The sequence below is a fragment of the Carassius carassius genome, chromosome 38 (genome assembly GCF_963082965.1).
Source record: "Carassius carassius chromosome 38, fCarCar2.1, whole genome shotgun sequence".
Classification (NCBI taxonomy): Eukaryota; Metazoa; Chordata; class Actinopteri; order Cypriniformes; family Cyprinidae; genus Carassius; species Carassius carassius.
This window is the reverse complement of record NC_081792.1, coordinates 27413358-27440731: the sequence shown is the minus strand read 5'-3', so window position 1 is coordinate 27440731 and position 27374 is coordinate 27413358. Positions and strand designations below refer to the sequence as shown.

Below are 27374 nucleotides of genomic sequence, written 5' to 3'. Positions count from 1 at the left end.
CCGCTAGTTTATAAACTGTCTGCCCGCGAGCCCAAAGGCTTTAGTTCACATTGTTTTCATACCCTTAATAAACTTTTTGAAGGAGTTCATCAACTGGCCTGAATAGCCTGTGCACTGAATCTCAAGACAGAAAATAACAGAGTTCTATTTTCTTCTGCTCTTTTCTTTCTTTTTTTCCTTTTTAGGAGCGGTTTCTCTGACAATGGAAAGAGAAGGCTGTTAGACTTCAGAGGAGTCTAGGCCCAACACAAGAAAAAAAGGCAGCATTCAATTAAAAGAACAAAATGCTTTCCATAAAGGGGAAGGGGACAATTGATTTCTCTTCCATTCAAAAGTGAGAGGATGATCCGAGCATCACTTCATATCTTATTCCAAAAGAGAAAAACACACATTCAAACGCACACAAAGTGTGAGAATACAAACAGAGAGTAAATATATGTTCACAATGCACAAAGAGCAGACTTTTCTTCTTTTTTAAAAAGATATCATTACAAATGAACTTGGTATATTTGGATAGAGATCATATCAAAGTGCATTAGCCTATAAAAACAAAAAAGATTAATAAACCATCACCTGCTTCATTCGTGCATGGCTGCATGCACTTTACACTTAAGAAATGTGTATTTATTTGTTCATTTTTCTAAGTGCTTCCTGTGACACCGGTTAGACAGGCAGGACAAATTTCAAAAAGGCAATACATTTCAGTATTGGCTATAAGCCATTAATCCATTCTGAAAATGTGTGGAAAACTAAAAGTATTTTCTAATGAATTTCATCACCACAGTGCAAGCTGGGTCTCCCCTTCTCTCCTGTGGGGTCCGGAACAACTCCAAAAAATTCACAAACTTGCTAAATTAACAGGGCGCCCATGAAATGCAAGGTGCAAAACTACTGACTGCTCCGCTTTTCGTCCTCCGATTAAAAAATAAAGAATAATATAAATTAATAATAATAATAATAATAATAAGCAACGAATTTTAAATAATACAACATATAGGCTATATTAAATTTAAATATCTGCATATGTTAACAAAATAACGAATAAAATTAATAATACAGGAGAGAAAATGCAATCAAATACATAATCGTTTTTGTCTGTTTGTGAAGGAAGCGTTTAATTAGATCTGACAAGTTCAAAGCGTTCGTTTCGGTCTCTGAAAGCCTGGTCAACTTTTGAGTTCCGAGTCAAACACAATGTGCCCCCCTCAGCTTATTAAAAATAGTATACTAATACTAATAATCATAATTATGATAATAATAATAAAATACAACAACATATTACGAATGAACGGACAAAATGTTACATAATAAAAAAATATTTGCTGTAGTTACAAATACAATTACAGAATTGTATTCTTTGTTTTGTTTTAGTTTGATATTTCATGTTTGTGTATGCTACATTGCTGCTTCTGCATTTAAATGTAACCTATAAAAAAATATTCAATATTAGTAATTCCAGCAAATGTTCGATCAGGGCGATTTGAGTTTCGGATATATAATTCTATAAATTCTGCGAATCACTTGTTGCTGAAATGACTTTCTCAGCTCTATAAACTGTGTTTAGTGAAGCGCGATGACCTGCCCGAGTGTGAGAGAGGTTACCGGTCACTGCCATTTACCGCGTCCCGGGATCCTCTATTGTTCCTTGAAAGCCACTTGAACGGATCTCTAAAACACCGACCAACGGGACTGAAACGCTCCATTAGTTAAATCCACACGCCCGCGCAGGAAAAGAGTGCGTAAGGATTGGAGACAAATACGTAAAGTACAACGGAACAGATAGCAATATTAACTATCCAGACTACAAATAATGAATGAACAATTATTGCGCCCTTTTATATTCTCGAAGGCATACATATAAATTAAATGTCTGGATAATAATCCTAAAACTAACCTGCCTTCCATCGATGTGGGTATAAGGTTCTTAAATTGTAATCTCAGAAGCCATGTCTTCTGATACATCATTTGGCATAAACACCACGGTTTCCATCATATAGCTAAATAATTATTTTTACACTGCTATCCATGGGTTATTAATTACAATTCAGCTGCCACAAAATAAAATATTTTAGCAAATAAAAGAACAAATTTTAATTCTAAAATTTAACGCCCCCCCCCCAACACACACACACACACAGTTTAATGAGGCCTGTATCACAGCTTGTGTGTGTCAAGTGTGACCCGCCTTCACAAATCAAATGGCTAAAACGGAAATGACAATTTACATGTCAAAATCAATTGTGTATTTAAGCCCCCATTACAAACATTAACCAGATACGAACGCACCAAATATCCATTGCTCGCATGGAGAGGGAATTACGCACAAAGAACCGAGCACACATCTACGCAGATATATTATGTGTGATTCGTGCATTACATTTTGGTTCCAAAGCCCTTTAAAGGTTGAAAAATGAAATTCTCTCTGGTTATTAGCGGGAGCAGATAATAAAAGCGTTATGTGCGTAAAAGTCTGCTGCGCGCTCTGTTAACAGCTGGGGAGTGTTGAAACCGCACTATTACAAGAATTCTCTCAGATATAAGAGAATGATATTCTCCATAACATCTGTGCAGAGATTTACACTGCCCCAGATGGCAAAGCGCATTTAATGAACATAGTCAAGCAGTAATATGAAGTCGCTTTGTACTGCAGTCGTCTCAAGTGTTTCTGATAAGCGAAAGACATTCACGGATCAAAGATCATAAGCTCCTCAATTTCCCTTAACTGCCCGAGTCCTCATTCACATCATCCTTACCAGTTTTGGTTATTTTTAGACTTGCCTGAAACACATCAAATCTCAGACCTTCAAATTCAGGCCCTGTCTCGAGGTCACAGGTCATCCGCGGTGTAAAAACGACATTATTATAAACTAGTCTATAAAAGCTATTAAAATAGCCAGTTCCATTCAACAGCTAATATAAGCTGGATCATGAATAGTGTTCACTTCCTCACCTATCATTAAATATACAGCCGTGCCATGGGGGCTTGTTACCTTCCCAGCAGTTCCCTTCCCAAAAACTAGCCTACCAAAAAAACTTCTTTTATTTTACACAAATAGAAACACATAATATATAGGCTATTTTTTTTACAGGATATCAATTATTATTGTTGTTATTATGACACAAACAAATAAATCAATAAATGAACTAATGAATGCACGCCTTGGAAAAAAACAAAAAAAACAATTTCACCATCATCAATGCTTGAATGCAAATCATGGTATCTGGTTCGGTAAAATTTGATTGGTTCCAGGAATTAAAACGGTCCTTATGCGGATTTTAAGTAAAGAGCACTGGAATGGCGAAAATTGTATAATAAGTAGCAGCAGTTTAACATTATTAAGAGCTTATCTGTTCAACTTATTATCCCTGTCAACAAAAATGGATAACAACAGAGCATAAAAAGAACAATTATACATAATAATAATAATAATAATAATAATAATAATAATAATAATAATAATAATAATATATTTATTTATTTGGTCTATATAGTGTTGTGTTTGTGTTCATGGATAAAACCCTGGACTCTATACACTCAGAAAATCCCTCGCCAGTCACATTCTAGAGTTGTGTTGAGACAGGGTGACGGGAGAGAAGAGGTTAATCCGTGTTTAATGCAGTGATGGTCCACACTCTGATGGTTATGTTATCTCTGCCCAACATTTGTGTCTCCCACAATTTCAGCCCAGCCAAAATAGCTGCAAGAAAGTGCAGATGGAGACACTCTCGACGCCTGAGGAGAAAAAAATATTAATAGCTAAATAACTTCCCCTTACTTTCACTTAATCTTCCTCTGTATTTGTGTGTGTGTGTGTGTGTGTGTGTGTGTGTGTGTGTGTGTGTCCCTGTAACATATTCTATTTCAGATGGATTTCTTTTAAATATCTCCCTATGATTCTCTTTCAGTCCGGCTTTAGGCTCGAAAGTATCTGCTTTATTTTCATATAAATGTGAAGCAAGAGCGAAAATTCATGCTGCGCGTCCAGGGCGACAACAATTATATGAATATGCTATATCAGAGGTTAAATGATCCATTATAGAAGTATATATTTATGCTTTCTTTTAAATATCACTGAGGTCCTGTGTACAGTAAAACCGAGAATGCGCATCGCTCACATCCGTCTCGCCTACTGGTTTTTTATTTATTTTATTTTATTTTATTTTTTATTATTATTATCCCATAACAACACTCTCAAAGCCCCGATTGAAGTCTGTTTGATTGGTCTGAAAAGCTCAGGTAATCCAGAGATTTGCTGAAGTGTCCAGTGCCACTCTCACAAATGGACGCGTGGTCGCGTTTCACTGATGCTCCTCCAGACAAACAGAGCACCAGGTGAGCTGTCAGACGCGGGGCTGGGAACCATTAAAGACTAATTAAGTTTGGCAGGTTTGTGCTAACTCTGCTGTCGCTCATCATATGTTTTATTTCCGTAACGAGGACGGCAGGTGCACAAGATTATTATTATTGTAATGGCCACTCAACCAAATGCGGAAATCATATTTAAGGCTATTAAGGTTAGGCACTTGGGGATCTGCTCAGGGCGTAGGAGACACAGACAACGTTTATGACGTTTGTGTATGTCATAAATCGACAAACAAATACATAACAATCTACCAGATTCTAACTGTGTAATCAGTCGACCAAATAAACACATGCCACAAATAAATAAATAAATAAATAAATAAATACATACGTTTTGTATGCCAAAAGAAAGTCAATAAAAAACTGAGGTCTGACATTTTTATTAAATAAACAGTCGACTGCATAATAAATAAATAAATAAATAAATATGTTATGGCTATATGGCTAGAAAAAAAAAAATACATATGAAGTCTAATATATTTTAAGACCAAAACCATTTATGCCAAAACAAGTCAACCAAACCTGAGGTCTGACTTATTTAATTAATTAACTAGTGTCAAAAAGGTCAATTTAACCCCTTGCACGCAAGCAATAAATAAATAAATACATTTGCATTATGTATGCCAAAACAAGTCAATAAAAATATTAGGTCAGCCTTTTTTGATTAACTGCATAGTAATCAATTTACCAATAAATAAATAAATAAATAAATATCATGTAATAAACTCCAAATCTCATGAATTTACGCCCTGGGCGAGTCACTGTGAGCCGTTTAGAGATGAAAGTGAAAAGAAATAAAGGGGCTCAGTTTAATCAGGGCTTAAAAGCTCTTCTACATTACGTTTGTGCGCGAAACCCCGGCGCGAGAGCTGCTGGAGGATCAGTGTGTTTCTTATGGTGCCTCCGAGCTATTACACTCCTCAGCAACACAGACGCCCATTCAACACACAGCAGCTCTAATAAGTCTTAACATCATTAAATGTTATCCGGATGGTAAACTTAAAGAATCCCTTCAAAGAATTTAACACTGAATTCAGTGAAGATGAGACACCATAAATGACAGATTTATGGAATAATTAACCCAGAGATGACGCACTCACAACATTCCCAACAAATTAACAACCACAAGTGGACAGCAACAGAAAGATTGTTTTTCTTGCATTTCTTTAATAACGAATATCAGTTTTGGCCCGTGTATAATGCACGTAAAATTAATTATGAGGGAGGTAATCTGAGTGTATAACTTTGGCATAATTTAGATCATATAATTTGGAGAAAACATAAATAATACTATGGATAATTTTATTTAGCACAATGATTGATTCATCCATCTCAAATTATCATTATACCAATTCTATATATATATATATATCTTTACATTGTCTGAAACCAACTGCGCAGTTACGCACAACTAAACCCGCACAAAAGGCGCCGTTTTGCACCATGAAATGTTGAGCTTACAATTGTAAATGCTCCTTCATATTACAAAACTATCCAGCAGCAGGGAGCACTGAATAATTTATCTCCCTTTTTTCTTTTTTTTTTTTTGCTACCCTTTGTACAAAGTTTTCCCCTCTTTTCTGGGATCTTTGAATGGGGGTTACCGGTCCAGTTACCCTTTTTGCTGCCCGACTCCAGAGCCCTTCCTTTTGTATTTCAGTCTAAAGGTTACAAAAGATTAAAACGAGATTGTTCATAACAGCGTTTAAAAAAGGCAAAAACGTATTGTCACCCGCCATAAATCTAAAATAAAACATATATCTATTTTGCATTATTGAAAGAACAGAAATAGAAATATAACCGTTTCGAATTATAATATTATATTTCGAGTTATAATAGTACGATAATGTTTAATTACAGACTATTATGGATAATATAAATACATGTCCTAAAATAAAATACAAATGATGTAAAAAAATATATATATAATTTCTTTCACAATATATAAACCGATAATATATTTCTATCTTTATACAATTTAATTCAAACATTTTCAAATGATCATTTATCGAACGATCTTAATAATAATAATAATTCGTATAAACTTTGCCAAAATAAAGTCACATCCACGGGGTCCACGTGTCTCGTAGTTGTTTGAACTGACATAGGTTCCCAAATGGGTCAACCTGTCAGTTGTCGTTTAGGGGGTCGTTAAAACGCAAGGGAAATGGAATGTGCCACACAAATTAATTTACCCGGCTAAATACCTGACGTCAGGGCTCACATAAATAATTGAGTAAGTACTGAACAACTAGCAGCATGAATAATGAGAGCTATTTGTGCCTTTTTTTTTTTTACCAAGGGGGCGCAAAGATCCCCCCTGGCGAGAATGAAGGACTGAAGCGTCTGTTTCTTTCAAATAATTGGCTCATGAAATATCAACTTCAACAACAGCAGCAATTAGGCTACAGCACCAGTCCATCACGTTCTGTCAGTACAAGTAACCCACACCTCAAAAACATCTTCCATCAGAGTTTGAGTTATAATGCACAACTTTTACGCAGCACGTTTCCTCGCATCTATTCTCACACAATCGGAAATATAACGGCGTCTGACCTTTATCCCCGAGAATCCCATCGATGCTGTGCTTGGTTTTCTTTTCTCCGTCTTCATCTTTTTTATCACACTCGTCATCGTCATCTTTCTTGCCAAAACGAGTTCTCAAAACCCGACTAATGGAGCTAACTATAAAGAGAGACAACAATCACTGTATTAACCCAATATATCAATAAACATTAAAGTGATTGTGAATGTAATATTTGATAGAGATCTAAATTTAGGTCAGTTCTAAAACTCCAAAATATTTTTTTCCATGTTTAAGCAGACGCTGTGAAGCGCGTAACGTCCTCTCTATGTCAATAAGAAAGAAATGGTGCTTACCGGAAGAGGCCTCACCTGAAGGAGCCGTGCCTCTGTCACACACCCCGTCCTTCAGCAATTTATCCCGGATTTCCCAGCTGAACATCCCTGGATTCTCGCGTTTGTATTCCTCGATTCTCTTTTCAACATCGGGTGTTGCAACTTGCTTTTGTGTATAAAAAAAAAAAAAAAAAAAAAAAAAAAAACACGTGTAGGGGAAAAAAGCACAAGAAACGACATTTTGTTGACTATAAATTCCAAACAGATTTAAGATTTTTTATTTTTTTTTGTAAAATATTAATTATTCATAAACTCCCCGTTACGATGTTTATAAATCTAAACATGGCTTTAATACCGACAGCATGCAGCTGGAATCGTCCACTCACCCTCGGTTTACTTCCACCGATCGCCCCCGGACGAATGGAGCCGGTCTCCTGATACCGACAGAGGATTTTGGACACGCAGCCGTGTGAGACCCGCAGCTGTCTGGAGATCACACAGGGTCGAATGCCGTGATGGGCCATTTCCACTATTTTGTGTCGAATATGATTTGGCAGAGGCCTTCCGTTGATGAAAACTCCACCGAGCTGGTTCACTCGACCTTGACCAAGAGGCGTCGAGACTGTAAAAACATTCAGGCCAAAAAAATTGAAGAAAAGAAACATTATCATACCAGACAGAGATTAAACACCCATGTCAACTATAGGATTATATTTCGTATTAATTTGGTTGAACACCTTGGGATTACGCACTAGTTTTATGCATGTAAGATAATACACAATGTAAAGTGCGCTTCACTTGTGTTTAATTTGATGTCATTGAGTTTTGAGGGGTAAATTCTGTAAGTGAGTCCTCCAGGCTTTCTACAGGATTTATCACAAAACATCTACATGCTGTCATTCTAATTAATCATATCAGATCGCATAATTTATCTCGTGATATGTAGGGAAGATTTGGAAACTATTCGTGTTTAGCTACTGGAAGATTCGAATAATGATTAATCAAAGCATTAAGGAGAATCAATCCAAAAAGCTCATCCTCACACATTTTCTTTCCTGTATCCTTCTATACTATCAGTCTATCTGATGTGTTGAGGATGTAACACTTGAGGACACTAATTGCCATTCAAGAGGCACTAAAGACGTGCCTCTTTAAACCTCGATTATTCCCAGTCATGCAACACAAATATTAGTGTGATGCTTTGAGCCAGCTCTCAGCTGTGTGTTTTATTTCCCTTCACTGCTGCGAGATACTTCAGCAAATCCCACAGATTGCAGGATTCGTGGGTTGGTAGGCTTTCGTCAAAATGCTCTTAAGCACGAATTCACTCGATCTAGGAAAGAGTTCTCCATTTAAAGCGCGAGCGGCGCACGCAAACACCAAGTTCAGAACATTTTACTCCTGAGGCTGTAAGGTTTTAAAAGAATGTTTATTGTCAATTATTAAAATTTCACAAATATTATAAAACAGTCTTTTCTATTTTTAAAAGTTTTTGTCCGGTCATATAACTTAGTTATTAAATTATTTTCTTTTCGTTATCACGTTTGACAGCATATCCAAAATGTTTTTTTGTTTTGTTTTTCATCAAGTACAAATTAATTTACAAATATGTGATAAAATGATGTTTTTAAGAATAATAATAATAAGAAAAGCACAAGTCTCTGTACCTTCTAATGGGAATCCGGTTCGTGGGTAGTTCTGGCCTGGTGCTGGCCGCATCATTCGAGGAACTGTTCCTGGGAAAGTAGCCATTCCAGCTACTCCCAAACAATTTAAACTCTCGCTAACAATTTAAAGTAATCAATCACAGAGAAAGCTCCAGTGTTGCTTGTGCCGTGGAAACTGTAACAAGTCCAAAAGAATCTAAAAAGAAATCCAAACACATAGATACGCACCAGAGCACAATGCCCCGTGTGCAGAAGAAAAAGTTCTTACAGTGGATACCAAAAACCAACAGCAGAATGAGTCGAGTAAAGCATGAAATGTGCTCTGAAGCAACTGTGAGAAAATATTAGTGAGGTTCTGCTAGTTTTGATTACAGCTCCTGTTAGCTGCCGGAGAGGAGTTTAAGTGGCCAACTTTGCCGCACACAGTGGGAGGAGGAAGCGCGCGTAACGATAGGCTCTCCAGCACTCTTTTATTCGTCGTGGAGAGAAAGGGTAATGCCCAAGACCTGCCGTCCAATCCTGAGGAACTTTGCCGAAAACACACACATACACCACCCTCCCATTCTCTCTAAGTCAACACAGAAAATGTTACAAAGAGTTTTCATTCATCTCTCACTTGAACTGAAACGTCAGTTTAATGCTTTGGACAATCTCTGGACTATAGGAATAAATAACGTTGGCATTTCTCTTTATAATATAATATAATATAATATAATATAATATAATATAATATAATATAATATAATATAATATAATATAATATAATATAATATAATATAATATAATATAATATAATATAATATAATATAATACTAATTTTAATATGAGCCAAAAAAGGCTAAAAATTAATTAAAAATAAATAACATTAATTCATTGAAGTGGGAAGGGAATTCTGTGTTAAACACGTTCAATTGAAACATTTTTATTATGTTTTTTTTAAAGGATTGTAATCGTGTATTTCAACTTGACTTTGTGCATATTCCATAACTTACATTTTTGTTTTAGATTCGTGGTGTATAATTGTTTATCATCATTAAATTAGTCAGGTAATTTTTGTGTGCATAAATACAGAGAAACATGACGGAAATCCTTCAATTTACCGTGTTGTGTCATGAATAAAAACTTAAAGGATCTGGTCATTTTGCTATGTTTGAGTGAAGAAAGAACAGAAGGAACAAGAGTAAGAGTGTATCCAAAGCTGCACACCTACCTGAGATTGAGATCAAAGAGAGTCATGATTATACACAAAAACTGAGGAAATTTTGGCTGAAACATTTGACATATTCAATGTGGAAATTAATCATCAACACGTGACAGGGTTTAGTTAAAGAAAATGTCATAGTAGCATTACTAAATGATAATAATAACGCACATAATAAAGGTCGGTCTTTTTAGAAGCTTAGATTCAGCAAATAACCCAGTTCCCATAGCAAGAATAACATTTTCTTGAGCGGAATGTATGGTTCTATAGAGATTCCAAAAGTTAATGTTCAGAAGGTACTTCAGATCAGTGTTTTAGTTTCTAGGCACTTTAAAACACCAGAAAAAATGCTTTTTCTAAAGAGCGTGAGAATAACATGTTCTTTATGGTCAGAAAACCCTTAATTAAAGCTTCATTTGTAGTGTAAGTCGCTTCACCTGTTTTCCCGTGAGATCTGAGTCTTTTAACAGCACATATGATCAAAATCCTCCAGATTCTTTAGGTTGAATGGCTGTGCGTGTGTTCAGCTCTGTGGGACCGCCGCGCGCTGAGATTGTGTGGAAATTGCTGTGGCGAACACTCCTGGTGGAAAGCAATTTCACAAATAATTTTTTACAACAATTAGGGAGTGTGGCGGGGTGAAATGGCGATTTCACATGCAGATGCGCCGGTAAGGAAGGACCTGGTGCCCAGCAGCGGAGCTCTGACCCGCAGTGTCCGGGTCTGGTGAGCTGCGCGCGGGTCAGAGACGCACTGCTGATTAGGTGCAGCATACTGATGACTGTAAAACAAAACTCCAGGATTTGGATAGAGAAAAGTTAACTTTTCACAAATGACACAACTAGGCTACTTATTGGCATTTATCTCTTCTTGTATGATATTGTTACAGCGTTGCTATTTAACTCTCCAAAGCGCATAAAGTCATTGTTTGACATCATATAACGAAATATGATCACAGAAAAACGTTGTAGCTGCAATGTTTGACACTGCTATCTATGAAGATTTTAGTTCGTTTGTAATACAGTTAGAAAAAGTAAAAGCAGTGACATGCCGGTAAAAATGCTCAGATTTTGTGATGTCATGGATAATGCTATGAAAACATGAAACTTTAAAGTTAATATCCGGTAGAGCTGAGCGTGGATAATTGATATGCAATCCTTGAGTGGATTATTTAGAGGATATATTTTAGCTTTATCTTTAACATTACAAATCTCTATTTGTAATGTTATTTATTTAAACATACCATTCCGGAATATTGGCTTAAACTGAAAAGAAAAAAGTTATACGTTTACAAACGAGTATGAAGATTTTTGCAATAATCTAAACATTTCAAAAACATCGTTGTCTAAAGAGTGGATGAACTCGTTTCAGAAGCTCACTATCACGTAAAGTGGAAAGACAATTGAAAACAGGCCCAAATGAATCTAAAAAAACAAACAAAAAAAAACAAAAAAACAATGTAAAAAATATATATATATTTCTAGGATGCAACTCATGACAATAAAATAAAGTATAGCCACCAGAACTACCTAATTCATCGAAATAAAGCTTTTAAACAACTGTGGATTATTTATGCGTTAGTCCTAATTGTTAAAATTTTCAAATGCTGAAATAAAGCAAGATCACATGTGCGATCTTCTTTGACAATCTTATTGGATAGAATATAGTGTAAATGAATGCATGTCCACTGGCAGGCGATATAGGTTAACTGTCACAAAATATGGTGCAAATCGGTATTACATCCTGCTTGCAATGGAAACATTTTCTAAAAACAGCACTTAAAAAATCAAGTGTGATACTTGATACTTGAAGCACCTTTCTTAATAGCAAAAGCAATGGGCAAAAGAAACCAGAACTAGAACAGGCTATTATGGCTTTGTGTTTTGCGGTCATTTTCTCAACTCCAGGAATCTTCAGTCTTTCATAAATTTGAGGAACCTGTGCTGGATCTGAGGCGAATGTGTATATAGACAATGGATGAGCTCCAGTCTTTGCTGCCAGGTTTAAGAAGCACTGGGGAACCCGGTACACAACCGCAGCTTGGTAGGCCTCTTCCTCTCTCCTTCACAATGTCCACACTCCCCACAGACTCTTGTTAACTTGCTATGGCATGCTCACATCTGCTGAGAATTATCACAATGTGTTATTGCTTCCCAAGCTGAATTATTTTATCAGACGAAGAGAGTGAAAGTGTGTTAGGAGCTGGGTGTGTGGACAGGGTTGCTGCTTGTTTAACTTCACAGTTTCTCTCTCTATGAGGAATGAGGCACATGAAAATGCACAGAGATCACACACACACACTCAAGGAAGAATGCAAGTATTACAGAAGCAAGATTGAGCTGATAACTATTTCAAAAACTAAATAATGTACTCAAACTGAACTTTGCATGGCCACCCCATCCAATGGTTCAAACCGAGCTTTTTCTAGCTATAATTTGAATTTAATACTTTAAATTTAATAAAGTTATTACAGTTATATAAAACCCTAAAAATGCATTTTCATTACTTGAAATAAACGTTAAGTGCAATAAAATAAAATTATATTTCATTTGGTAACTAAAACTGAATTTTTTAAAATAAAAACTATATAGACATAAAAAATAGAAAGACTGCTATTTAAATAAAATGTAAATAGAAAATATAAAACAAAATCAAATTATTAAATTGATTTAAAATAGAAGCTAATAATATTTAAATTATATATATATATATATATATATATATATATATATATACACATACACATACACATAAAAAAATTTTTTTGTGAAAAGTGGGGACATCCCATAGGCGTAATGGTTTTTATACTGTAGAAACTGTATATTCTATCACCCTTCACCAACCCTACACCTAACCCTAACCCTCACAGGAAACTTTGTGCATTTTTACTTTCTCAAAAATAAAAATCATTATGTATGATTTATGAGCGTTTTGAAAAATGGGGTTATGAGAATTGAACCCATGACCCTGGCTGGCATCATGCTCTAATGTTTGAGCAACAGGATGGCTACTTCAGAGTAAGTCTATCCCTTTTTTCTTTTCTTTTTTTTTTACCTGTTTCTTAATCCACCATGAATTTGAGTCAAACTACAAGTTTGCTCACAAAAGTATTGCAGACTTCTCTATGAAAGTGAAGCCATTGCCATGTTGCAACATGCATCATTTCTCACGTTCACATTGTTTTGGAGCATGTGCAGTTAAAAAAAAAGTAGATGTTGCAATTCCTAAGCAAACAGAGTTTATATTGAAGGCAGAAGTATACACTTACATGCCTGCAAGCACATGCAGCTAGCTGGAGACACCCCCTCTGACAGGCTTTAGAGGAGGCGCAGTAGGAGGCCTGCTGGATTTCAGAGATGGATTGGAGTAGTGGAGAAGAACCCCTCGTGTTTGAGGGGACTCCTTAAGGAGAACAGGAATGTGGGGGCTGATCAAGGCAAGCTGCAGACATTTTAGACACTTCTTGGTAAACAGCAGTTGAAAAGATAGTCCTCCGCACTGCCAAAATGCCTTATCACCTAAAAGCAGACGTGTCACCTGTCTTTGTCATTTAAATACAAAGATATTTCAAATGAATCTAGGTTAATATGTATAAATCTATATGGAATGTCAGGGTGCTTCTTTAGACCATGTTTAGAGTGAGCAATGGAAAAGTAGCTTGTTTGGGCTATAAGACCAGCAGAATCCAATATTGCTTAAAAAGTCAGGAAGGCAATGCCCTGCACTAATAATTTTCAAAATGTGCAAAGACATTAAAGGGTTAGTTCATCGAAAAATCCTAATTATGTTATTAATAACTCACCCTCATGTTGCTCCAAACCCGTAAGACCTCCGTTTATCTTTGGAACACAGTTTAAGATATTTTAGATTTAGTCCGAGAGCTCTCAGTCCCTCCATTGAAGCTGTGTGTACGGTATACTGTCCATGTCCAGAAAGGTAAGAAAAACATCATCAAAGTAGTCCATGTGACATCAGAGGCTCAGTTAGAATATTTTGAAGCATTGAAAATACATTTTGGTCCAAAAAAATCAAAAACTACGACTTTATTCGGCATTGTCTTCTCTTCCGTGTCTGTTGTGAGAGAGAGTTCAAAACACAACAGTTCAATGATATCCGGTTCGCGAACGAATCATTCGACGTAAACGGATCTTTTTAAACCAGTTCACCAAATCGAACTGAATCGTTTTAAACAGTTCGCATCTCCAATACGCGTTAATCCACAAATGACTTAAGCTGTTAACTTAAGACACCCTCTGAGTTAAAACAAACCAATATCCCCGAGTAATTCATTTACTCAAACAGTACACTGACTGAACTGCTGTGAATAGAGAGATGAACACCGAGCCGAGCCAGATAATGACTCGTTCATGAGTCAAGAACCGTTTCTGTCAGACGCGTCCGATTCGAGAACCGAGGAGCTAATTCAGCGTGAAGCAGACTGACACACAGAGCGTCTGAACCGAACTGATTCTTTTGGTGATTGATTCTGAACTGATTCTGTGCTAATTTTATGAACCCAGGTAAACCGAAGGCTTGAATCAAGGGCAATCATAGCCAATGAGGCCATTACGTAGAGTGCAAAAGAACCGGTGAACCATTTTCTTCAACCAGTTTGTTGAATCGAACTGTCACAAAGAACTACTGGTGATCCGAAAACCGATGCAACCGGTTCTTGACTCGTGAACGAGTCATTATCTGGCTCGGCTCGGTGTTCATCTTCAGTTCTCTCTTCACAGCAGTTCAGTCAGTGTACTGTTTGAGTAAATGAATTACTCCGGGATATTGGTTTGTTTGAACTCAGAGGGAGTGTCAGCCACATTAAAAAAGTTAACAGCTTAAGTCATTTGTGGATTAATGCGTACTCGAGATGCAAACAGTTAAAAATGATTCAGTTCGATTTGGTGAACTGGTTCAAAAAGATCCGGTTACATCGAATGATTCGACTGCGAACCAGATATGACAAACTGCTTTGTTTTGAATTCTCACAACAGACACGGAAGAGAAGACAATGCTGAAAAAAGTCGTAGTTTTTGCTATTTTTGGACCAAAATGTATTTTCGATGCTTCAGAAAATTCTAACTGACCCTCTGATGTCACATGGACAACTTTGATGATGATTTTCTTACCTTTCTGGACATGGACAGTAGACCGTACACACAGCTTCAATGGAGGGACTGAGAGCTCTCGGAATAAATCTAAAATATCTTAAACTGTGTCCCAAAGATAAACGGAGGTCTTACGGGTTTGGAACAACATGAGGGTGAGTTATTAATAACATAATTATGATTTTTCAATGAACTAACCCTTTAAGTGCAGATATTGGCATATTGGCGCAACATTAAACTTCTATTACCAGAATTGCCCAACAGAACAATCCAGCTTTGTCTGGTAGCTTTGTTTTAAAAAAATTTCTTTTTTAGAAAAATAAATAAATAAGCAGAATAAAATCAACCCAAATGCATGTTTTCATTGCGACATGCTCATGAATATTTTAATTACATTTTGATATCAAGATCTATTGACCCAAATTAAGATCCTGCTGGGTTCCTGATTACCCCTTTTGACATCCTTGTGGTGGGATAAAATTGCAATTTTCTTTAAAATGAACCCACTCTATTCTGTTTAAAAAAACTGTCAGATATTTAAAAATCTAAGAAATCTGTGGCATGATAAAGAAGCAAAAGCAGACTTCTTTTCAATCTTTTTCAAACCATAGATGCTCTTTTCATCTTTTTCTCATGGTATGAGAAAGATTTATAGCACTCCAGTCATTAGATTTATGTATGTTTTTGAAGAATACGACCTTGGTTTTCTACAAAACTTTCTTTGTGATCTCAGAAACTTCAACCGAACAGACAGGCTCGCGCCAGATCCTCTTGCATCCTGCAAACAGGAGTCTGACCTCTTGAACTTGCCCGCTCAAACAGGGTCTGGACACTCCAGAGTGTGATCAGGTCGCGACCCAGCAGGGAGGTCACAGTGAGTTAAGAATCCTTCTTAAACATCGGGGTGAAAGCTCTTATCTTTAATGAAGTGTGACTATCCTATGCTGCCACTGTCTGGCCTGACCGCCCCTCTCAGCTAAAGGCCAATTATGAAGAGGAGCGGAGAGCTCATCTAATCTGCCTAACTCAAAAAAAGCTTTTTACATCCATAAAGCCCTTTAAAGTCAAAGAGAATGATTTGTTTCCATCATCCTCCAGGACAAATCTATGTATATAAGGCCACTTACACTGATCTGATGATGGCTTCTCTGGAATCTTTCGCATGAAAATTGTTTGATAAAGTCTATTTTTTAAGCTCATATTAAGTTAAATGTATGGTTACATAAAGAAAAACAGTGATTATTAAGTAAATGTTACAAATGTAATGATTTTCATTGAAATTTTAGTAGTCTTATAGCTTTAAGACTTAATCAAGACTTAATTACAGCTTAATTCATTTCATAATTTACTCATAACTGCAATAAATCTCAAATGTTTGACACTGCTTTATTGAAGTGAATGAAAGATGTTTCCATCATCCTCCAAAAAAAATACAAGGCCACTAAAACTGTTTATATTATATAAGTTAAGATTAAATTAAGATAAACATTAAAAGAATTTAAAATTGTAATTTTACAAAATTACAGCTTTTTCAAAGACGTTGCCATTAGTACAATAGACCAACAGTCTTATTCGCTTCTTTTTTCTGTTAGAATATTTTAATTATTGACTTTTAATTGCATTAAATCTAAATGGTTTGACACTGGTGTGATAAAGTAAATGAGAATGATTTGTTTCCATCATCTTCCTGGACAAATCTATGCAGGTCTGTATAAGGCCACTTACAGTTATCTAAATGTGGCATCTCAAAAACATTTTTCAACATATAATTCACGTCACATGCACATTGCTTAAACTCTCTTCCATCCCTTGGGTCAAAATGTCACAAAGCTCATTGTTTAAAGTTAAATTGTTTAAAAATCGAGTGACCATTGGAATAAAATGAGGCTTTGTGACTTTTGTCACACTTGAACCTGGAATACACACACACATACACACACACACACAGAACACAACCCACACACACACACACACACACACAGAGAGAGACACACACACACACACACACACACACACACACACACACACACACACACACACACACACAGAGACACACACACACACACACACACACACACAGAGAGAGAGAGAGAGAGAGAGAGAGACACACACACACACACAATTGAGTGGATTTGAGGAGTTTTTGTGGGTGTAATTAAAAAAGAAACAAAAGTGTCATTTTGTGGGGTCATTCATGTTCTTATGGCAGTTGCTTGGTTTACATGCCATCAATTAATATTTACAGTTTTTTACAGTCACTTTGCTACTATTTTCAGAACCTTGATGTCATTTTTCACAACTCTAGACACAAAACTCAAAACGGTTATCACTTGTAACACAGGCTGTCTAATGTTCAAAACACTGCCTTGCGCATTCACATCTTTAAAGAAATCTTGCACTCGCACAATCATTGGTTCAAAACACAACTTTACTGTGAAATACCATTGAAACATAACTATAGATCACCCACACACAAGCAACCGATAGTTTCACTGTGTCATTGTTCATACAATCATTAAATATTGTAGAACAAAATAGGTGATACAGGTTTCATTATGGTACTACATGTACAGTAAATACATCTCTGTAAAAGTACTGCAGTAGTAGAGAGAATACTACAGACACAGTGGAATCATTGAACAAAGTTTGTAATATATTGATGCAAAACACTACAGTACTGTACAATTACAACATAGGTTTATTTGAATCAAAGCAAAAATAATTAGCTATGAAATTGAAACCCACCACACCATCTTCTGATATAGCCGCACACATGGTAATGTTAGCCGCACCTTGTCCAGGTACTTGGATGGTTTCCCGCTGGCCAATGAAATTCCGACCTCTCCTCCTTGTCTTGACCAGATTAAAACCTGCCTCATCCAAATATATGAATTTGTGATGGTCATCATCTGCATCCAGCTCCATCACCCTCTAAAAGTACATTTTAGAAAGAGATTTAGAGATTACTGTACAATGTAGAGTTTTTGGGAACGTTTTTACAACAGCCATCTTGAAACTGAACTTACCTGAACATACTCAGTCCTCATTTGCTTCACTCTGTCTGCATTTCTTTCGAAAGGCACACGGTATAGTTGTTTTATAGACACCTGGTGCCTTTTCAGTATGCGTGCAATAGTCGGCAAACTTATGGATCCCACATTGTTGAACATGTCTTCATTGTCCAAGATATGCTGGGCGAATTTCTGTAAGGCGAATATCATTTCTGGCCCCAACCAAATCAACCACAGCCTGCTCTTGTTGGTCAGTTAGAATTCTGCCTCTGCCTCCACTATTTGGCCTGGTTACAAAACTACTGTCAATCCTGTAAATAGTCTGAAAAGGTGGTACAGTATTTGGGGCCATAGACACAGTGTCTGATGAAGCATTATGATAAAATATTAGGCTACATCCATGGATATTGTAGTCTAATTGGTTCATGCTCCGCGCTAAATGGTGACAATGAATCTCGTTATCTTGAAACGTTCATGATTTACAGTAAACATGTAAGATTGTTTGTGTGTTTCCATATTAAGAGTAATGCAACAGTTACTTATCATTTTGAGCAGTTGTATCAATTGATAGTTAGAACATTGTAAGGAAATGAATAGACACTCATTTGAAATGTAATGTGTGGATTGCCTTTTGAAATAGTAGCACTTTGATGTTAAGTTGTGTCATATTGAACAGGTGATTTTTGTTGAATGAACAAATGATCTAAGTTTTATGTGTATTGTATCCAAGCAATTGAGAAAAGGGTTAGAGTCTTGAAAAATTTGCATTTTGATCATTGGTTGTGAGTTTTGTGTCTAGAGTTGTGAAAAATGACATCAAGGGTCTGAAAATAGTAACAAAGTGATTGTAAAAAACTGTAATATTTACTTACATAAGAAAGAAAGAAAGAAAGAAAGAAAGAAAGAAAGAAAGAAAGAAAGAAAGAAAGAAAAGGGATTTTCAAAGTTGCATATAAAACAAAAACATTTTTTATTTAAGTCTTCAAAAATGTCATCTTTAAATCAATGTTAGGCATTTCTTTATAATTACTTTTGAAATTTACAAGCAGTTTCTGAGTACACTGAGTTTTTTTTCAGTGTAATGTACAAAATGCCGTAATTATGTCATTTTCAGTTTACACCCTTGATATAGAAATGTAGACCTTAAATCTTAAACATTATTTTCAAATAATAAAAATAATAATAATAATAATAAAAAAACAGTCATGAGACTCTTACAAACCTTAATGGCATGTGATAAACATACCGACATGTCTTAATCAGTTAAGACATCCCTCTTTTCATCAGAATGAAGGAAACTCTCTGTTTACCCATGATGAAAGTGGCAGGATACATTTTGCATGCAATCTGAATTAGTTTCAGTGAATCTGTCTACAACCCAATAACAGATAAAACAGATCATTTGATCCCTGACATGTGAGGCCAGAGCTCTGTCTCACCCTACATGAAATAACAAATCACACACACACTCACACACACACACACGCACGCACGTATACACACACACACACACACACACACACAGTTGCAGTTAAAAGAGTTAAATCTGTAAAGTAGACAGGTAACAAAACTAATTAAGGTATTTATCATCAGTTATATTCATGAGAAGTGTCACAACAGTACCCAAAACTGTTCATTCTTATTTCATGTTTGTGCCATCAAAGCAAAGACTCTTCAAGGCCTATGTTGTCACAATAGGATCTTGCCTTGCCTTCAGATCCTCCGGGAAGTTCGTATTTATTAGTTGCACAGGCATAATTAAACAGCTTCAGGTGTGTTCAAATCACTTTGGTGTACTAAATGTACCATTTTTACAATATTTTGACTCCACTTCAACAAAATGGACCCTTTGCACAAACTACGATGAAGTGTTTCAACGGTAATCAGAATATCAACGGTAATCAGTGGTTCCCAACATTTTTCAACTCGTTGCCGGTACAACCAAACACATATGTTTGCGTGCCCCACTGCAACAATATTAACTGAACCCGCTATTGTTGATTTAATAACTTAGTACTCAGAAGCTAGATTGTTAACTGTCTTTATTGAATGAACTGGCAATTAACAGAAAATAACTCGGACTGCATGGCACTGCTTGGCACAACTGCTGTTGTTTCGTAGCATATGCAGCAAAAATATCTAAGATAAATTGGAGGTTTATGCTTAAACCAACCAGCGAGCTCGAATAGTGGAAGCATAGTTAGTTTAATATTTATTTTTTTGTAATTTAATTATATGAAATTATGTTATTATGTTATGACTCAGACATTTTTAAATATATGAATATTATTATTTATTTTAATAGTAATTGGCGGTCCACCTGCAATACCATTGCGACCCACTAGGGGGCCGCAGCCCACAGGTTGAAAACCACCGATCTAGATGCTATTTAGGCCTACAAAAATAATTTAGTTTAAAAAATAATTAGATGCTATTTATACTTTTTACTGTAAGATAGCCTACATAGGCTATTATCTGCACCTCAGTATTGAAGCACATTAACAGCATGCAATAATAACAGATTGTAAATGATTATATTTATTGTAATTATAACTACTTTCATTATTATTATTAAACACTCGTAGGCACTTTACTTCCACTTTAAGAACACTTTATTTATTTTTATTGAAAATAATTTCTAATGTTATATGTGATGGAAAAATTGAGAAGAACGAGCTCGGCAAAAGATAACAGTAAGTCTCCCCTCATTTAACAGTTAACAACTTACTCAAAGTTTTCCCTTAACCTCCATTCTGCATAGGACCCCCTGTGTTCACTTGTTTAACCAGAATATTAAACTGTAATTTAAAACAGTTCTGAACACAAAACCACTTTTATAGGCTATTTCTAAATCAAAATCTCAAAGTTACTGAGATATAGTCCATTTTGGTTTCCATCACATCATAACGCTGCAAGATGAAACACAAATGTTAGAAGAGCATATTAAAATTATTATGGTATATAATCCCTTCATTCATCTCCATTTTGGATTGTATTAGTGATAATAATAATAAACTGAGTTTATTTATTCTCGTTTTTGTTTTTTAATGATGCATTAAAATGGATATTTGGTAGCCAGAAAAGGTGTCTTAAACGTGCAGTTCTATATCAGCATAAAAACTAATTCTGAAGGTCTCAAAAGTATTTATATTCATTTAAGCAAATTTCTGATGCATGTTTAAAGTAGTTTCCATCTCTTCTGGGGTATCATTAGCAGGGTCATTCTACAGAAACGTCCACTTTTGGTATGGCAAAATGTCTTAAAATGTATTTATTTTTCTAACATTTAAACATAGACCACATTACCTTTTGACTTCATGAATGCATATAAATGACAGCTTAATTATTTTTCTCTTTGGCTTTTTTGTGCAATTATTTCAAGACCACATGAACCATTTTTTGTCACTGATGTTACCTTCTTTATCAATATAAAAAAGATTTTATTAAATATTTTTTCTTGATTTTGTTTTGGCACATGTAGTCAGAGTTACAGATAAATAATGAAAATGCAAGAAATAAGGAGATGTCTGCTGTAAGGTATCAAAACATATGTGGTCAATCATTGCACACTCACTAAATTAAGTAGTTTAATCCATTTTTATTATAGTTTTTTTATATCATATATTTGATAGTTGTTATTTGATTGTAATTTAACCCCTGGTTTTGACTGCAAAATAAAGCACTTTCCCTGTACATGGCTGTGGGGAGAAGCAGTTTTGTGGTTCTTGGAATTCTTTATAATTAATTAAAAACAAATATTGCCACATTTATGGTGCAAGAAAGTCTAATTGTTCAAATAACACATTGTTTTATTTTAATAAATAATAATTCATATTATAAATTGTAACCCTAATGTGTTTTTCAACTGTAATATTTCTGTAAAGGCTAGGGACAGAAAAATGGATTCTGTAGAATGACCCAGCAAAGAACTTCTGATCATCAATTACATAACATCTTAAAGATTTGGCACTGGTTCAGTCGCTTATATCCTTGTCATGTATAAACTTATAGTAATAATACCAAGATCTTGCTTGTTTTAAACGGACTTTGTCCTTAAGTGAGGAATTCTATTTTTTCTGATATTTTATCTGCTCATCCAAGCAAGCTTGACAGGACAGTCACGGATGATTATGGCTGTAAAAGCTTGTCTTACGGTCTACAGGAGCATGAGATCTTCACAAGATCTTCAGCCAACATGTGAAAAGAATGAGAGTGTTCAGCTCAACTTTCTCTGCTGATTCACCATACAAGATGCATTTGGTCTGCCCTGAATCAAAGCACTGTGATGTGTCCGTTCATTTATTTACTTACTTCAGCTTTTCTGGGCAAGTTTAATGATTATAACTTTTAATATTAACCTTAAAAGTAAAATGGTAATAGCTTTCATCATAAAACACTAACTTAGAGAAGCATGAATTCCTATTCTGGTCTAATCTGGTTTGATACTAGTGCAGTTGCTGGCCAGAAAAGTGTGAAAATAATATATGTATAAAACAACAACAACAACCAAACAATTTGTGAATTCTTGTATTTCAAAAGCATAACACAAAATAGATCTTCATAGAACAAAATCGCCACCTGGTGGCTAAAATGATATTACACCTACTGTTGACGCAGTGCAGCTACATGAATATTAATGACGTACAGACGTAACCTACTTAATATCCATGAGCAAATCCAACGCGTTTCCGGTGAGGTAGAAAAGAAATGTCAGCGCCCTTGCGAATGTCATGTTGTTGACTGTTTGTAGATAATTATTTGTGTTTGAGCACTATTAAAAGCACGTTACGCTTATATTAAACAATATCACAGCCGTTTCTACATGAAGTTACAGGATTTGTAAGGTATGTGTTTTTTATTTTATTTTATTTTTACGCGAAATATGTTTAATATAACGCAACTCCATGCTCTTATAAAGACTGACTTTTTTTAAAGTGTAGTATTTGGTTATATATGACGATTCTAAAAATATTTTCTACTCACTAGGCTATATTTTTTTGTCGACAGAGAATCTGTCAGTCATGGTCCATTTATGTAAGTATTCTTGATCACTTACTTATTACTCTTACTCTTATTTAGTAGCTATTGGTCATTTTTGATTCCTAATTTAACATACAAGATTCAACTCATCATCAAGTTTAATTGTTTCAAATAAGGAAGGCACAAGTTATGGCCTCCAGGACCAGTAGTCTTACTGTTACTGAATTAAAGCCACATGTTTGACATAAAAACATTGCCAGTGTGAACCTTACATCATGTTCATTCATTTGTCTCAGCATCTTTCCTGCTCAAAAAATATCATGGTGGGCATGTGGTCATCAGGCTGGCACTAGGAGGTGCCACTAATAGACCTTTCTACCGCATTGTGGCTGCTTATAATAAACGGGCGAGAGACAGTAAATCTATTGAGCAGCTGGGCTCATATGACCCTCTCCCCAACATACACAATGAAAAACTTGTCGCCTTCAATTACGAAAGAATCAAGTACTGGATTGCATGTGGGGCTCATACGACAAAACCAGTGGCCAAACTTCTAGGTGAGCATCGATCTAAAGATTTTTTTACTCATTATTTCCTTTAATAAGATGATTACAGCAGCAAGCAAGTCACCTGTTTACCACGTAACTCACATTTTGATCCTTGTGTTCTCTGAATAGGATTGGCTGGATTTTTCCCACTGCATCCAATGACAATAACAGAAGCAGAGCGGAGACAGAAAGCAGCTTCGATAGAAGAAGTTAAAACAGACAATCAAGAACAAGTGGAGCAGAAGGAAACATTGTAAATGCAAAATAAAGTGTTCATGATTTCTGTGCATCTCAGAAGTGATAATGTGGCATTGTACTTCTCTATTAAGCTGAGATTTTTTTTTTATGTTATAAAAGTGTTTGGCTATATTCTTCAGCACATGTTGAAACTCCAGACATCCAGACACTGCTTGATTAAAATTTCCTTATTACCCGATACAATAGAGCACAGTTTGAAAGTTGAATGAGGGTATGTAGACACTGAAAGTGTATTCTTTAATCATTAAATCTGCTGTAAACACACTTTATCTCAATCTATTTGTCACTGAGAACCAATGATCAGCTAACAAAAGAAATTAATAAATGATCTGGCCTCAGGAACCTACACTGAGAGTTTAAATGAAGAGTCTTCCTTGTTTCGTTATAGGTCAATGGATCAGAACCTATAAAAGTTTACACACAATTGTGCAACTCCTTTACAGCAAGCCATACTGATGTGTCTAACTGTATTCAGTCATGCAATGGTATTACACAATATTTGTCAGAGGGCTCAAATTCTTTCTGTGGTCACATTATGAAATACGCAGGTAGAAGAAGAAGAAGTTTGACTTTTGCTATATTTTTGTAAACAACTTGCTAAGATGGCTTAGGACATGCTGTTTAGACTATGAAGTTTTGATATAAATGTAGTGAGTCTGGTATACAAGCATTTTAAAATCTTTTATGAGGGCTGTAAAAGTTATGTATAGTTTAATTAAATGTATCAATGGTGTGTCTGAAGGTTTTATGGATGGGTTGTGTTATACAGTGTCTAATTATAAAAATGAATCAATGTTTTTTTAGCAATTCTCAACAAACTTCTATTTGAATTTAGTGATGTGGCCGTTTAGAGGTAAATTTCACAAATAATTACAAAGAAACTGCAAGCAACATATTGAATTAAACATGACATTTTGAAGTGGAAACATTAAAATAGTATTTTCTTGTAAAACACTCCAATAATGTTTTATTTACAATTTTGAAAAATAATATAAGTGTTGACAATTTTACAGTGTTCAACTAAAAGCACTATTAAAAATCGCTTGCTTTATTAAAATAAATAACATAGTAACACGTCCACATGGAATGAGGAAACATGAATCAGATTTATGTCAACCCATCCTTTCTTTCCCTTCATTGATGTCAGTTTGGCTTAATGTTTATATGTAATTTTGTTACTAATTGCTGCAATGTTAAATATAAATACATTTGAAAATCATAACATTTCTCAATTTATCAGAAACACAGATGTAAGCTACAAATGAATTAAATTTAAGGATCAAAATAAGGTTTTGCCCTAGAATTAGTGGAAGATATATGCAAAGCAAAACTTGACTTAACATGTTAAATCAGCTTAAAAGTGATAAATATAGTGTATCAAACCCTTTGTATATACTGTATAATGATAAACTGGAGGTGGAGTTCATAGAATAATGCCTGAACTCTGTTTTTAAATCCATGTACTTATACATCACCAAGAGGTTTACGTCTTTCTTCAGTCAAAAAGAAATTAAGGTTTTTAAAGAAAACATTCCAAGACTATTCTCCTTACAGTGGACTTCAATGGCTACCAAATGACTGAAGGTCAAAATTAGTTTCAGTGCAGCTTTAAAGGGCTCTACACGATACCAGACAAGGAATAAGGGTCTTATCTAGCGAAATTATCGGTCATTTTCAAAAAAATAACAATACAAATTCTTTTATATGCCTTATAAACAGAAACAGCACTTCTCTGCGATGCACGTCCACGACCGTCCATGACTTCACGTGATACACAATCAGGTTGAAAGGGTCACGCTTGACATAGGCTCAGTGTTTTACAAATGTGGAGAAGGAGGACTGTTCAAAAGTTGTTGTATGTTCAATGACGTTTTCACATTTTTTGTGAAAGGCGTTTGACTTAGTCCTTGCATGTTTGACTTGTAAGCGCATAAAGTCGGTACCTCCACCTACATCAAGCGTGACCTTTTCAATGTGATTACATATTACGTGTCATGGATGTGCATTGCAGAGCAGTGCAAAGTGAGAATTTCTGTTTATAAGGCATATACATTTTTTTCTTATTTTTGAAAATGACCGATTGTTTCTTTAGATAAGACCCTTATTCCTGCAACTGTTTAGTAGCCTGTTGGAAGTCCACTATAAGGAGAATAATCCTGGAATGTTTTCATCAAATACCTTAATTTCTTTTCGACTGAAGAAATAAAGATGTAAACTTCTTGGATGACATGGGGGGTGAGTAAATTATCAGGAAATTTTTATTTGAAAATAAACTAATCCTGGCAGTATATGGGAAAGGAGACCAGAGTCCGGAGAGGTTTCACTACAGAAACAGCTTTTTGGAGGAAACAGCTTATCATTTAATGAATCGACAGCCTATCAGCTAATCTTCAATACTGTTATGCTTTCTCCAATGGTAAGTAATCCAGACCCCCTCATCTCCCTATAGTAAGAAAATCTCTGGAAACTGTAACGGCCACATAATGTAGAAAGATTTTTTTTTAATCTAGATATTAGATGGCTAGTTTCCATCATTTACTCACACTAAAGTTGTTCCAAACCTGTACGATTCCATGGAAAAATAAAGAAGACATTTTGAAGAATGTTTGTAATCAAACAGTCTCCGTTGACTTCCATAGTTTGAAATAAATAAATAAATAAATAAAATACTACGGAAGTCAATGGGGACCATCAACTTTCATTCTTAAAAATATCTTAATAAGATAATTAAATTCATATAGGTTTGGAAATACTTGACGGTGGGTCAACTAGCCTTTTAGATGATGATTATTGAAAACATATTACATATAGAATGCTTCAAAACCTGCAGACTTTGACCACTAAAACATAAAATCCATTGGAGCCTTAAAACTAATCAAACTAAACTTGAAATTGTAATAAGATCTGATACACGACAAAAAAAAAAAAACATAGTTCCTCTATTCTTGTTCATTCGCTTGTCACCTCCCGCATCGATTATTGTAACTCTCTATTATCTGGTCTACCACACAAATTTCTTCATAAACTCCAGCTGATTCAGAATTCTGCAGCTCGTATCATAACCCGGACTTCACCTATTGAACACATCAACCCATCACTTCAACAGCTACATTGGCTTCCTATCAACTTTCGGATTGAATTTAAAATTCTCCTCCTCACATACAAATCTCTTCATAACCTTGCTCCACCTTACCTTTCAGACCTCTTACATCCCTACACCCCTTCTCGACCTCTCCGTTCCTCTTCACTGGGTCTCCTCCATACACCTTCAGCTTGCCTAACCACCGTGGGCCATAGGGCCTTTAGTCGTGTTACTCCTCGTCTTTGGAATTCTCTCCCAGTCAACATCCGTAATTTAGACTCTTTAGCCCAATTTAAAGTC

General features: G+C 35.4%; 2 protein-coding genes across 5 annotated transcripts in view; one reads left to right on the top strand and one right to left on the bottom strand.

Annotated features, from left to right (window-relative positions):
- LOC132119694 (paired box protein Pax-7) overlaps window positions 1-9327 on the bottom strand; it is a 54717-nt gene extending 45390 nt beyond the window's left edge. For 2 of the 3 annotated variants that reach the window (XM_059529879.1, XM_059529876.1), the window contains exons 1-4: window positions 8890-9327; window positions 7609-7844; window positions 7244-7388; window positions 6920-7048 (exon numbers count right to left, since the gene is read on the bottom strand). In XM_059529879.1, coding sequence (XP_059385862.1) covers window positions 6920-7048; window positions 7244-7388; window positions 7609-7844; window positions 8890-8974 — 595 coding nt within the window. In that variant the 5' untranslated portion in view covers window positions 8975-9327. The remainder of the gene's footprint in view (window positions 1-6919; window positions 7049-7243; window positions 7389-7608; window positions 7845-8889) is intronic. The other variant, XM_059529878.1, reaches the window with a different exon arrangement.
- A 13547-nt stretch (window positions 9328-22874) lies between these two features.
- LOC132119108 (small ribosomal subunit protein bS16m-like) lies at window positions 22875-24357 on the top strand. 2 transcript variants are annotated; one of them, XM_059528861.1, is made up of 4 exons: window positions 22875-23050; window positions 23214-23240; window positions 23483-23743; window positions 23864-24357. In XM_059528861.1, the coding sequence occupies exons 2-4, from the start codon at window positions 23228-23230 to the stop codon at window positions 23989-23991; spliced, it is 402 nt and encodes a 133-aa protein (XP_059384844.1). In that variant the 5' UTR covers window positions 22875-23050; window positions 23214-23227; the 3' UTR covers window positions 23992-24357. The 2 variants fall into 2 exon arrangements, with proteins under 2 accessions (XP_059384844.1, XP_059384843.1); XM_059528860.1 differs by having other exon boundaries at window positions 23193-23240.
- The last annotated feature ends 3017 nt before the right edge of the window (window positions 24358-27374 follow it).

What these genes read in the sequence shown, in the direction of transcription:
- LOC132119108 (XM_059528861.1), top strand. An exon ending in ACCAGTGGCCAAACTTCTAG is followed by an intron (nt 23,744 to 23,863) that starts GTGAGCATCGAT and finishes TTCTCTGAATAG; the next exon opens with GATTGGCTGGATTTTTCCCA.